Genomic DNA, 13,423 nt, shown 5'->3' on the forward strand with positions numbered 1-13,423 from the left:
ACTAAATAAGTTACATATCAAATTAAATATTCTTTCTTTGGGATTTCTTGTCAAATTTTGCTGAGTTGTGCAAGGTCAGGTTGTCTGGTTTCTCATATTTAGGACAACAAATTGTTTCTGAGAACAAAGTTCCTGATGCTTCTATGTGTCTAAGTTCATAATATTCTTACTTTTCAGTAGAGATACACATAATTTAATTTTCTGATATCTGAACTAAATTTGATCTGCATTTATGTTAAGTGATCTTAAATTTGTTTCTTATCAGATCTCTTATCACAGTTATTGATTTGTTTAATGTTGTTTGCTGATGTGTTCAGGGCAATCATGAACTTCTACAACACTAAAATCTTAAAAGAAGAAATCTCTCACTTGACTGCTACTAACTTGCCTTTTATTACTTTGTGTGGGTTTAGATTTGATCCAAGACTGGTCCAGTGATAGTGCACCTGATATTTTTTCATTTGTTCCATATATGTGGAACTTCAAAGTCATGTTTCATCAATTTGAAATGATTTGGGCAGCAAATCAACATAATTGGATTGACTGTTCCACCAAACAACAAGAGAATGGTGAGATCATTTTTTTATTTGGAAGAAGTAGTACATACTGCAAAATTATTACAAAATATACAGTGTATATTTATATATATATATAGAGAGAGTAATAGAATTCAAATATTTCAGTAGTTTACACTGTGCTCAAATCTTATAATTTCAACATAGAAAGAAGATGATTAAAAATCATTAAATTGTGTTCTAGTTACAAATGAGCTCAACAGTTCATCAGAAACCGGAGGAACTTTCAATGTGTGTTTTCTTGTCCAAAGACTGATGTCTGAAGCAATAAAGAAAAGCATCAGATACTACAGATATTTTTGCTGTTTGCCTGCAATTTCATAGTGCTAAGTACAGTGTCTTTCTAGAAAGGACAAGCTGTGGGGAGTAAATAGTTTGAGAATAAGTTATAGCAGTAATTTATTACTGTAAGTACACTGTAGTTAAAATGGCAATTTCCTCTGAGTTCTTTAATATATTTTCATTATTTTTACCTGTGTGTTTGATAACTTGTGTAAGAACAAAATAGGCAGTAATTTTGACAGATTTTTTTTGTTGTTTGTTTTTCCTCTTCTCTCCCAGTTTATCTGGCAGCTTGTGGAGAAACACTGAACATTGTTTTTAGTCTGCCTTTCACTGATTTTGTTCCAACCACATGCAATACTAGATTCTCTTTAAGGGTAAGTTCTTTTTTCTTCTAAATATGAGATAGCTTCTTGAATCAGGACATTTTCAATTCTCTCTTTCCTGAAAGAAAAATACTCTATTTCACTTCATTTAAGTTCATAGAATTTTTCTTTGAGTAACACAGAGGCAAATGGTTTCAGTTTGCTTGTATGAAGCATTTAATCATGGACTGTTTTTATTTATATATATATAAAAATAAAAATCTTTCTTAAAATATATGCAAGCATGTGCTTCACACATACATATATACACACATTTAATATGTGTATTTATTACCTATACTTAGGCTGTTAGTCAGTGTGTGTATTTTATCACTTGAAATTCTGCTTCCTTTCATTTATGAAATGTGAAAATCTAATGTATGTTCAATGATAGAATCAAATACTGGCGCAGGCCCCCCCAAACTGTTTTGCAGAGCCATGTTCCAGATTTTTAAGAGGTTCTGTAGAATAGATAATGATGATAAAGTGTTTTTAACAGACACAGATAATTCTTTGAAAGACTGTACTTCTTGTCTTCCCTGAAATAGAAGCTATCTGCTGCTACTAAAAATAAAAAACTAGTTGATGGGGATGTTGATAATTTTATATAATTTTATAGCAAAGAAAGCACTGATTTATGGTTTTTTTCTTTTTAAAGTGTGATTTAGCTGAGATGTAGGGTAGCCTTGGGCCTGCTACATGACTTTATCAGTATGGTTTGAACAACAAAAGAACAGGAATCACTGAAAGCTGTGCCCCTGTGTTTTACAGATTGTTTGGTGTGTTTTTATGTGTAAGTTACTGGAGTTGTAAGTGTTCAGAACTATAGAGCTCTTGAGTTTGTAGTAGAGATTGGTGGGAAAACAAAGATTTCTTGCCTAACTTTGCCTGTAAAGTGGAGATGATGACACATACATATGCAAATAGCCTGAGCACTGTGCATAAAGTGAATGAAAGTGAACTTCTCTGTTCTTAATGTTTGATTTTAGGGAGAAGATGTTGATCTTCATTTGTACCTACCAGATTGTCATCCTAGTAAATACTCCCTCTTTATGCTGGTGAAAGACTGTCAGCCTAATAAAATAAATTCTGAGTCTTGTATGTCCTCAGAATGTCAAAGTGGTCAGAAAACAGGCAAACCCAAATGGAGGAACATTACTCAAGAAGAGTGAGTTTTTGTTTGGATTTATGTTTATATTGGCTCATCATGTTTGCCTCTTTCATTTGTGATTAAAGCAACTTCATAAGTTCATGAAAGATATTTAATGGAAGTATTGGACTTCAAATAAAAGCGTGCTGTCTCTTTTTGAAAGGGCTGGATGGGTTGAATGCTGGACAGTCCCGAGTGTGATGTTTACAATTGACTACTCATGGCACCCAATTTATCCTCAGAAGGCAGATGAGCAGCTAAAGCAGTCCTGTAAGTGTCACTATCTTTTTCTTGTTAACATGTTTCGTTTTGGAAGCTGCTGTGAGCTTGGATCACATTTGCAGGAATGAATTTGGAACTCCACTGCTGTTGTATGTCTCGTGGGACTGTGCTGATCTTTAGAATGCACCAGGTTTGATTTAAAAACTGACAACATTTCATGCTGCCAAATTTCAGACTGTGTCCCAGTTCCTTGTGGAAAAAAGAGGATACTGTCTGCAGTTCCTTTCTCCTTGTCCTTAACAAAGTGGATCTCTTAAATGGGTTGTTGCTCAAGACAAAATACCACTTGGTATATTAAATATCGGTATATTCAATAGGAAGTACGATATTTTTGGCAATATCACGTTTCTTAGCTTTTCTAAGCTTTTTTTCCCTTCAGATATAGTCATGTTGTCTTAGGATTTAAATGTTTGAACACATTATATATGATATATAATCACTTTGTCTTCCACTTATGGATATGAAACTCTGAGATTTCACTGTAGCCCTGTTGAAGTGAAGAACCATGGCCACCAGATATGAGAGTTAAACTGGTCAGTCTGACACTAATATCAAAGAATTTTCTAAATTTGACTGTCTAAATATTTCTAAATAACAAATATCCTCTAAGCATGTGCTTGCAAAAAAAGTTATAAAACATTAAACACAGATACAAGTAAGTTAATTTAAATGCAGAGGGAGGTATGCAGGAAGTTATGGGGTGACATAAAACTCTTTCAAGTTGAGACGGTAGAAGGAGAACTGATGAAGGAGAGGTATTAGAAGAATAATGAGGGCTAATTTGAATGGGCCTCAATCAGCAGGTGTTAGAAGACATGCTGGAGAGCATTTTTAGGTTTTGAGTTCCAACAATTCACATCTAAAAGAACTGAAATTTTAGAGGACGAAGCAGAAAAAGGTAAGATTGATTTTGCAGATGTTCATTCAGTGCTCTTGTGAGACTGCCAGCTCGTGTCAAATGTGCATTCTTCACATTTTGAAAACATTTACTCAGAATGGTAGCAATTGAAACCTGCACTTGAAAGTTGGTGCATACACAGGTAATTTTGCAGCTTCCTTCACTGAATAATCCAGCACAGTCCAGTTTCCTTCTAATCTGTGCTGCTCATAGAACGTGTTTGTTGTGGTAGCAACATCTGGTTCTGTTTTTTTTGAGTCAATTTTTTAATACAACTTTTGCACTTTTCATGTTTATTCCCTTTTGTTTACTCTGCAGTAGATGTGGGTTGTGGGAAATCTTCTACGCTGCTGAAATAAAAGCATGTCTCTATTTAACTTCAAAAGCAAGATAAATAAATGGAATATTTTTTCAGAACTCGAGGGATTGTTTTTCTCTTGCATAATTAACATGGACTAAAATATTCTATATTTTCTTGCCTTCCCATAGTTACAAGAGATGAGAAACCAGTTCTGTAGCATAGACACGTTCACATAATTGCACAATACAAGCTATATCTTTAATACACATTTATATTCACCGAATTTTGTCCAGCAGAAGCCTGATTTGTGATCTAAATCTGTTTTCTGCTTTATTTTGCTCCAAAGTGTCAGAAATGGAAGAAACAATGTTGTCTGTGCTCAGGCCGTCGCAGAAAACAACCGACAGTGTGATTTCATCTCCCACAGCTTCCACCCGCCTGCCCCTCGACCCCTCCGAGCTGCCCCCGGATAAGCTCCACGTGGAACTGGAACTCTCCCCAGATTCCCAGATAACCCTCTATGGACCCCTGCTCAAAGCCTTTCTGTCCATAAAGGTAGGCACGGGAACACAGTTGTGAATGGCCACACGTAGGAAAGGGAAACGATGAGTTTGAAATGGAAAACTGGAATTCCGCAGAAGACGTGAATTTGGAGGGAAACTTTCTGTAAGCACTAGTTTGGAATGACTTTGATAGGGATGAATTCAATTGGCACAGGCTTATGAGAAAAATTCATATACATATATATATATGTAGACCCACATCAGCATAATTTTCCTTTCAAGGCATAGTGTGTGCTCTGGACATGTGCCGAAAATTTCTTCTTGGAGTTTTGCAGCAGTAAAATAAAACATAAAATCACAATTATAACTAGAGCTTATATAAACAACCCTTTTTATGCCAAGTTATAGCAGAACCCATACTTTTAGTGCATTTTGAGTTCTGCAGAGTGCCCCAATTATCTGTTTGATTTTGTTTTAATTGGATTCTGTGAAGTTTCTGGAGTTGGGATCATGGAGGGGAGTGGGGAAGGCCAGGAGAATAAGCTTAATTTAAAAAGTTACTTCAATAAATAGCGAAGAAGAATGATTCATCCTTTCCTTGATGCAAATCTGTTATTCTTTACAATGTGCTTGTGTTGCTTTTGCTGTGGCCTCTTCCATTCCTGATTTTTTAGGGTGTCTAGAAACAGTTGAATTTCTTCCCACCTCCCTCACCTTCCCTTGTGGTGACAAAAGCAGAGGCAGTTGAACACAACAGTTCTGTTTGAGTACCAGTGAAATACTTGGGGTTTGGTTGATTTTTGTGGTTGTTGGTTTGGGGTTTTTTGTGTGGTTTTGGGGTGTTTTTTTGGTGGGTTTTTGCTTGTTTGTTTTCTCTGGAGGTCTGTTTCAACCTATGCAGATCTAGGCTAAGGTAATGCTCTCCAGGCTGTTATTTTGAGTCAGAGGATGAGGAGTTCTCTGAGACAGGGGATCACTGAAACAGTAATTTTCATGAATTTATATAAGCATTGCATGTAAGCAATGAATAGCAGTTTTTTAGAGTATAGAACTTGCAAATAAGCTCATTATTTTTTCATGTTGTTGATAAAATAAATAAGATTAAAAATAGGCTGGTATTACATCTTGGAAGGCTTGATTTCTCCTGATGCTGAGGAAAAGCCCCCATGTTTGAATTGTTTATTGAGCCCCTTTTTTTGGAGCCCATAATTCATGAGGTAGTTCTGTCTTTCCAAGCAAAGCAGCACTTTTTCAGTGCTCTTTGCCTCTAGAGGTAGATGTAAACAGTGCTACATTAGATCCTTGTTTCTATAATGATTTAATTTTTAGGTGCAGATTTCTCAGATGAAATCTAGCTTTTCTCTTCTAAATCTCAAGGGAAATTTTAGATTAATACCTTGTTTTAAAAATATGCATTTATTGTTCTTTTTATAATTTTTATGGCCCTGTTTTGATCTTTTTGTCCAGCTGTGCTGGGAGCACCTCTTGAAGAATTTCTAAGAGGTTTTTTTTATGTTTGTTTTCCTGATTTGTGGTTGAAATGTTGTTTTCAGTTTGTTTTCATTATCTTTTCTAATACATGCGATAGAGATTCCTGTACATGCATCATTCACCGTTAAGCCTTGTAATCTTGTGAAGTAGTTTTTTGGTGTTGCACACCCTGTTTCTTACTAAGGACTTTCTGGATTTCTTACCACCCTCTGCTGGTTTTGCCTTATAAAAAAATACCCAAAGAAAATTCTTCTGTAGTTTTTTTTTTTTTTTTTTTAAGGGCAAGGGCGTGGCAAATTCTCAGAAATCTGATTCTGATGCATTTAATAAGTAAAATAGAAGAAGGTGTGTTTTGGTTTTTTTTAAATTTTTATTAGTGATAGATTTTCTCTTTCCCAGTAGTATTTGGCAAAATTACTTTGGTTTTAGATAATTGAGGAGGATTTGCTTACAAACAAGGTGGCTTTTAGACCCGAGTGAGAAGTGTTTATGATCTAATATTTTAGAAGCATGTTTAAGACTTCTAAGTTGGAAACAAAATTGGATGAGGCTGACTTCCTGCAGGATGTGTTTCGTGTTCTTACTCTGTTATCTGTCTTTAAAAGAACAAAATCCGTTTAAAAATGTCAATAATAATATTTGTATTACGTTCATCTAAAATACCAGTACTGCAAAAACTACTGAGCCCCTTGATTTCCTATGAGAGCACATGGCCTAAATTTGCTCATTTAAACTATCCAGTTTCCATAAAATTTAAGTATATATGTTTCTTTAGCTGTAGGTTGTTGCTATACCACTTATTTTAGGGAGGACTAACACACAGAAGAAGATTGGATTTGTATTTCAATACACTGTCAACATGTTTTTCATTTGTTTCCTATATGTCATAATTCTTTTTCCTAGGAAAATTACTTCGGCGAAGATGACATGTACACTGATTTTGAGGAGGTTATTTCAAGCCCTGTTTTGTCCCTGTCAACATCCTCAAGCTCTGGCTGGACAGCTGTTGGAGTGGAAAATGATAAAAAAGAGAATGAAGGTTCAGTCAAACCAGTTCACCCTCTCACTTTACGCCCCTGGGATATCACTGTGCTTGTTAATTTGTACAAAGTGCATGGGCGATTACCAGTGGTAAGTGTTTTAAAATCCTAAAATAATTTGCTTTATTTAATTTATTTATTTTTTTAGTTTCTTAATCTGGAGCTAAATTGAATTCCCTGGAATGTTTATTCACTGTGGTGCTTACCAAAGCATGTGTATACTCTCTGCTGAAACCGTGGCTAAGCTGATTTGAGACATCATTTGTTTTGCTTATCTGGGAGGCAGAACTGGATAATTTTTTATATGATTTTTATTCACTGAACTTAATTTGTGTGATATTTTCGATTGACCATTATGGTTTCTCTGCTAATTAGCAAATCTGTCTTCTAATGGTGCACTCTGCTGTGTGCAGCTGTATTCTGAGAGGTCCCCAGGAATAAAAGATTGGATTTGCCCAAATCGTCTTGAATTGCTGTTTATGCAATTGTCGAAAGTTTCACAGGCTTCTTTTTGAGTATCCACTTGAAGGAAAATTATCATGCTTCCTACTCAGAGATTTGCCACTAATCTCAAAATTTCAACCATGTTGTGTATTTTCTGAAACAGATGTGGTTATTTTTTATTTTAGCATTGCAGTCCAGATGGTCCAGAGTGCCCTACAGCTTTCTTGGAAAGGTTGTGTTTCGAGATGAAGAAAGGATTTAGGGAAACAATGCTTCAGCTTGTACTGTCTCCAGTGAATCTGTTTCTTAATGACAACTATCAGGTAGTCAGTAATCTGATTTTTACATGTATGTGTCTGTATTGTGAAAGTCGTGTTGATCGTAAAACTGAATTCCTTTTTGTTAGGAACTTTCCTGTTGGAAAATCCTGTTTTAAAATCTTTATTTCTTTCCAGTTTGTGTTTTAGTGAAATGCACAAAAGACAAGATTGCATTTCCTTAATTGTGCTTAAAAACATTTTGGAGAAGGTTCTCTAGGAAATATTATTTTTAAGAATTTTTTTTTTTTACAAGAATTGCCTTTAACTCCCTTGTCCTTGACAGAGACCTGCAGTGGATGAGGTTCTTCGGGAGGGTCACATCAGCCTGTCAGGGCTGCAGCTGAGGGCTCATGCCATGTTTTCAGCAGAAGGTCTGCCCCTTGGAAGTGATACTTTGGAATATGCATGGCTCATAGATGTCCAGGCTGGGAGCCTTACAGCCAAAGTTACAGCACCACAGGTACCATCTAAAAACTATTTACTTTGAAGTATTACCTTTCTTCTTTCTTCTAGAACTGGTATGGCATGGATTTTTGGAAAACACGTGGTCTTAGCTGGATTTGGATGCATCTGTGCCTTAAGTAACCTTTATAGTTTGAAAATCTAATAATTTCTATAAATGGATAGGAGGTGCCAAATGAAGTATTGTCCAAGTCACATTATAAAGTCAGAGACAGTGCTGCTGCTCACTGCATAAATTCTGCTGCTTGGTCCCATGGGAACACAGTTTGCTTTCCCAGTATTGGATCTTATTAGTTCAGTCTTAGCACTAACTCCTTTTAGTTGTGCCATTTATGATACATTTATTTTTCCAGATAGATGAATAGCTCCAAGTGATGATGGATGATAGATGAATGTATCCAGGCAGATCGCTTTGATTTATTTCTGCTGTGATCTGCCAGTTCTTTAAAGAAGTTTGCTTTGCCAGTGTATTCTGAGGCATGAGAAAAGTACATAAATTCTATTTACTAATTACTGCTTGCTTTGTTTATTTTTAATTTTTTTAAGACACTTCTACATCCTCTTGTTCCTCTAAAAATGGGCAGTTTTCTAGGATTGAACACGTTTCATCATGAGACTTCTGAAGCAAATAAAATCAAAATAAGGCAGGAAATAAACAGGAAACAGGTTCAGTAAATCTAAAGAACAGACTCCAGATACAATTTCATGCTATATGTACAGACATTAGTAGTGATATTTCCCAAAATGCTGCCACTGATTTAAATAATCTGTAGTTTTTACTGCACTGCTTTGTGATTTGAAATTAAACATAGATGATTCAAAGTACTCTAAGGTTAAAGAACATTTCTAAATGCTTAATGGAACCTAAGGATTTTCTTTCCTTATAAAGCCATTCTCAATTGCATGCAGCATCTAGGGTTTTTATTTATTTTTAGTTGTCAGCACTGCTATGGAGCAGAACTTGAATTTGCTGTTTCAGGGTCATTGGCTTTTTTCCTCTCATAGTGTGATGTATTGTAAGAACTTGTGAAGGGACAACACTAAAGGGAGGAGGAGAGGTTTTGTGCAGGACAGTCACAGCTGTATTAAATTCCATTTAAATTACTGCTGATTTTAAGTGCCCTTTCCTTTGGCTAGCCAAAGAAAACCCATTTCCCTCTCACAACAGAGGCAGACAGTCATGAATCATTTCCTTTATGAGCGAGCTAACTCTATAAAAGACTTAAATCAACAATAGGCTAATTAGTAGGTCTAGCAAGAATCAGCTGTGCTCTGTTGAGCCACTTTACATTTGGAAAGCACTCCTCTGCTTTCCAAATGTAACTTGCTTACACATAAGCAAGTTTGACATTTAAATTATGAATGGTAGTAAAGTACTTTGAGGTATTCTTTGTGGTAAAGTGTGGAGACCTCTGTCTTTACAGTGCATTTCTCAGTTTGTAACAGGAAAAGCTGTTGCCTTTTATTAGGAAATAATTTAGGAAATTGTTTCATGTCACAATGTTTTCTGTGAAAACATTTGCGTGTTATGGTGCACACAGGAATAAAAATCAGGAAACAGCCTTTGTGTAAATAGCCAGAATGGTATGGTGGGGTCTTTGTTTTTACCCCTGCCCACCTCCCAGCCTTTGGTGTTGTTCTTTCAGCTCTCCATTGAACACCAAAAGTTCAGTTTGCGTAGGTGCTGTTAGACAATGTGCTGTTGTTGTTTGCTTACAGCTGGCATGTCTTCTGGAGTGGGGGCAGACCTTTGTGTTCCATGTGGTGTGCCGGGAGTTCGAACTGGAAAGGCCCAAATCCGTCATAATTTGCCAGCACGGGATTGATCGTCGGTTCTGTGACTCAAAGGTACCCTTTCATCCCTCTTAATTGCTCACCATATGTGCACGGGTTCTTTGAAACAGTTCAGAAATGGAGCCTTAACATTATCAGGACACGTGGAGTATATAGTCAGATTGAATGTTTCCTTTGATAAATGAGAATTATGTTTTAAAAGAAAAATGGTTCTCTTTGGATTTTCCCCTGGATACACACAGGGGAAGCCAGGAGAGCCAGCTGGGTCCACTGACATTGCTGGCCAGAAACACCCCATCATACCCATGTTGATACTGTAGAATAAATAACTCCTTGTTGCTCTAGTATTAGGCCTCTGTTAAACAGAACATAAATGAAAAGATTGGCACAAATTAACCTAGATGCTTAAATGTATTTTCCTTTTTTTTTTTTCCTTTTTTCCAGATGAATTGTGTGCCTGGGCCATGCCCAACATCTGATGACTTAAAGTACACGATGACACGCTTGGCCATGGATGGAGCAGATCTGTACGTGGTAGAACATGGCTGTGCCACCAATATAAAGGTAAAAATATTTCTCTTAACAGCAATTGAAATGCTTCTTTGTCAATAGAGTTCTTTGCATTTTTTGATAGAATAGGTACCTGAATTAATTGCTTGCTTACATGCAATGGACTAAGCGGAATTTCTGAAATTTGAAGTGATGAAAGGTTGGCTTGGACTGGGCCAGGAGTAGGTCAGTTTGGCTTCTACTCATTAGTTCCCTTAATGATTCTGGAAAATGGTAAGGAGGAGTATTTATCTGCCAAAGTAAGAGTGGAAGCTGCAGGAGTGGTGTAAAAAATTCAGAAAACACTGGGCAATGTAAATCTCAGTGTTTTTACCCGAGAACTACTAAGAACTTGTGCTGTGAGTTGGTAACTCAGCAAACAGAAATGATTGCTATGGATCGTGTACAAGTCAGTGCTTAGGAACACATGATCCTCTGGTGGGATACAGCTCTTTGATTTAAGAGGTATCTTTGATAGAGAAGGGAGAAGTGTTAGTGCCACTGCCTGACTGAATCTTCTGTTCAAAAAGAGCTGTGCAGAGAAGAGCTGAAATTCTTCCATTATCCTGTTGCACAGGAAAAATCTGGAATAATTTACTGAGTGTAGCAAAATATAAGTTTAGAGGTAATTGAGTTATGGCAACAACAGAAAAGAAGAAAACTGCCATGCTGATATAACTGACTAAGAGTTGTGCTGTTAGTTAATAAATTCAGTCTTAAACAGTGGACTTAAAATGTAAGGTTTTGGGCATGGCTTCACATTACAAGCAAGAATCTATGATAATTATTTTAGACATTTTTTTAATGACGTGGTATCTCATCATTTCAATGGCTTGCTGCCCTGTGGCAGTAAAAAAATATATTTGAGCCTCCAAATTCTTTTGAATCCAATATTAAAAAGCACCATCACAAATATTAACTGTGTCTGCAGGCATAAATATGAATGGCAATATTTTCAAAGGCAGCTTAATAACCTGAACCACTCTAGAAAATTATATCCTGAATGTGTTTCATTCAAATTTAAAAAAAAAAGGTTTCCAATGCTTCTTTATAATCTGTGACAGAGATGAGCAGTAATAATTTAATATTAACCCTGTGGGTTGCTCCTCCATGGCTGGGTTATGTTTCAGCTTTTCCTGCTTTCAAGTTGGAAACTTGATCAAGTTGGAAATTTCAGGTGCTCCGTGGTGACTTTTTGGAGTGGACTTAAGCTGTGCAGGAAACTTGGTCCAATGTCTTCAGATTATTTGAATTCTGAAGCATGTGGCAGGGTTATGTTGTGGTTGTTTTAGTGTACACCAGTGTTGGGGAGGATTGATATGGTCTGGGCAGGTGGCTTAGTTTATAGTGACCAGTTTTCCACAGGAGGGCTAAAGCAAGAGCTTTTGGATCATCTTTGATGGGCAACCTCCTTTTTGATTCACCAAAACTACTGGAATTGCATCAAAACAAGAAATAAAGAGTGATCATTAGAAGCTACTATAACACAATTCATATGGATCTCAGTTAAGGTTTAGGATCTGGAATTTCTTGAGTTTTGCAGTGGTTAACATGGTTGTCTCATTGAGGTATTTATTAATTGTACAGCTAATACAGTTTTGTATTCAAAGTAAATAATTGCAGTTTTAGTCTAAGGACATAGCATGATATGTGTAATATCAAACAATCTGATTTTGCAAGTTTTCATTTCTTAGTTTTTTTCATGACAGTGAAGAAGTTAATGATTTTTTTAAAGTTTCATTACAACATCTGTCCAAAGTTGAGCTTTCTTTTTTGATCTGTTTACAAAGACTTCTAAGTAGAGATTTTTTTTATTTTTTAAAAACTGGCGGAAATTAATTTCTAAGCTTGCTTTCTTTTGTGCATGTGCTTGCCTGCATATGAAACTGCTTCTTTGGAGAGAATAATTCACAGAGATCTTTTTGGACTATGTGGTATGTGGTGTGTTAAGTGGTTTAAGGCTACTCTCTCTTTGTTTTACTTGCAAATAAACAGAGTTCATGCTTTAAATCCTGTTTTCAGATGGGTGCCATACGCATTGCCAACTGCAACCTGCACAACCAGTCTGTTGGAGAAGGTGTCAGTGCTGCCATTCAGGACCTTCAGCTGAGACAGTACGTGGAGCAGGTGAACAACTGCAGGACTGGTCTCCAGCCCATATTAAGGAGGGCATATTGGCTGGAAGCTGGCTCTGTCAACCTGGGGCTCATCACTGCTGACATTGCTCTGGCTGCAGATCATCCCTCGAAACACGAGGTGCAGAGACACTTCTTAGAAACACACGACAACCGAACTAAGAGGTGAGAGACACCACTGAAGGAGGTGCATTGGAGAGAGAGAGATCTTTTCATCTTGCTTTTGTTGAATTTAAACGTGGTCATGTTTTTGTTTTCTGTTTTTCTGCCTTTGTAGGTTGTGGTTTTTGTGGCCTGATGATAATTTGAGAAACAAGAGAAGCAAGAACAAGTGTGGCTGTCTCGGTGGTTGTCGATTCTTCGGCGGCACCTTAACAGGACTGGATTTTTTCAAACTTGAGGAGCTGACACCTTCAAGCAGCTCTGCTTTCTCAAGCACAAGTGCAGAATCTGATATGTTTTACGGGCAGTCTCTACTGCAGCCAGGGGAATGGATAATTACTAAAGAGATTCCTAAAATTTTAGATGGTGAGAATGCATTGTACTGTGTTTTTATTTTAATTTGGCCAAACATATAATTTCCTAACTTTTTATAATGTTTACAATTCTGGTTAATAACTACAACTACTTGTGTTCTTGTGGCATGGGCCCTTCTAAGAGCAGACAGAGCTTTAAAGTAGTAAGCAAGCTTTCATATGCTGAATTTTTATATTAACATGCAACTCCTTTCTGAGTAAAACCCTTTCTTTTTGACTTGTCTGTTCTGCTTATGTAGAAAGCAACCTACCAAGACAATCTGATGTTTTGATGCTGTGATGTTATTAATTTTTGT

General features: G+C 36.5%; 1 protein-coding gene across 13 annotated transcripts in view; it reads left to right on the plus strand.

Moving 5' to 3' along the window:
- BLTP1 (bridge-like lipid transfer protein family member 1) overlaps positions 1-13,423 on the plus strand; it is a 355,866-nt gene that overhangs the window by 289,249 nt on the left and 53,194 nt on the right. For 11 of the 13 annotated variants that reach the window (XM_064651438.1, XM_064651439.1, XM_064651445.1 and 8 more), the window contains exons 15-26: positions 414-569; positions 1,137-1,234; positions 2,212-2,390; positions 2,536-2,642; positions 4,200-4,408; positions 6,751-6,978; positions 7,517-7,654; positions 7,935-8,111; positions 9,833-9,961; positions 10,352-10,471; positions 12,479-12,756; positions 12,869-13,119. In XM_064651438.1, the coding sequence (XP_064507508.1) occupies positions 414-569; positions 1,137-1,234; positions 2,212-2,390; positions 2,536-2,642; positions 4,200-4,408; positions 6,751-6,978; positions 7,517-7,654; positions 7,935-8,111; positions 9,833-9,961; positions 10,352-10,471; positions 12,479-12,756; positions 12,869-13,119 (2,070 nt within the window). The remainder of the gene's footprint in view (positions 1-413; positions 570-1,136; positions 1,235-2,211; positions 2,391-2,535; positions 2,643-4,199; positions 4,409-6,750; positions 6,979-7,516; positions 7,655-7,934; positions 8,112-9,832; positions 9,962-10,351; positions 10,472-12,478; positions 12,757-12,868; positions 13,120-13,423) is intronic. The other 2 variants (XM_064651444.1, XM_064651452.1) reach the window with 2 other exon arrangements.

This window comes from Pseudopipra pipra, chromosome 4, assembly GCF_036250125.1.
Source record: "Pseudopipra pipra isolate bDixPip1 chromosome 4, bDixPip1.hap1, whole genome shotgun sequence".
Lineage (NCBI taxonomy): Eukaryota > Metazoa > Chordata > Aves > Passeriformes > Pipridae > Pseudopipra > Pseudopipra pipra.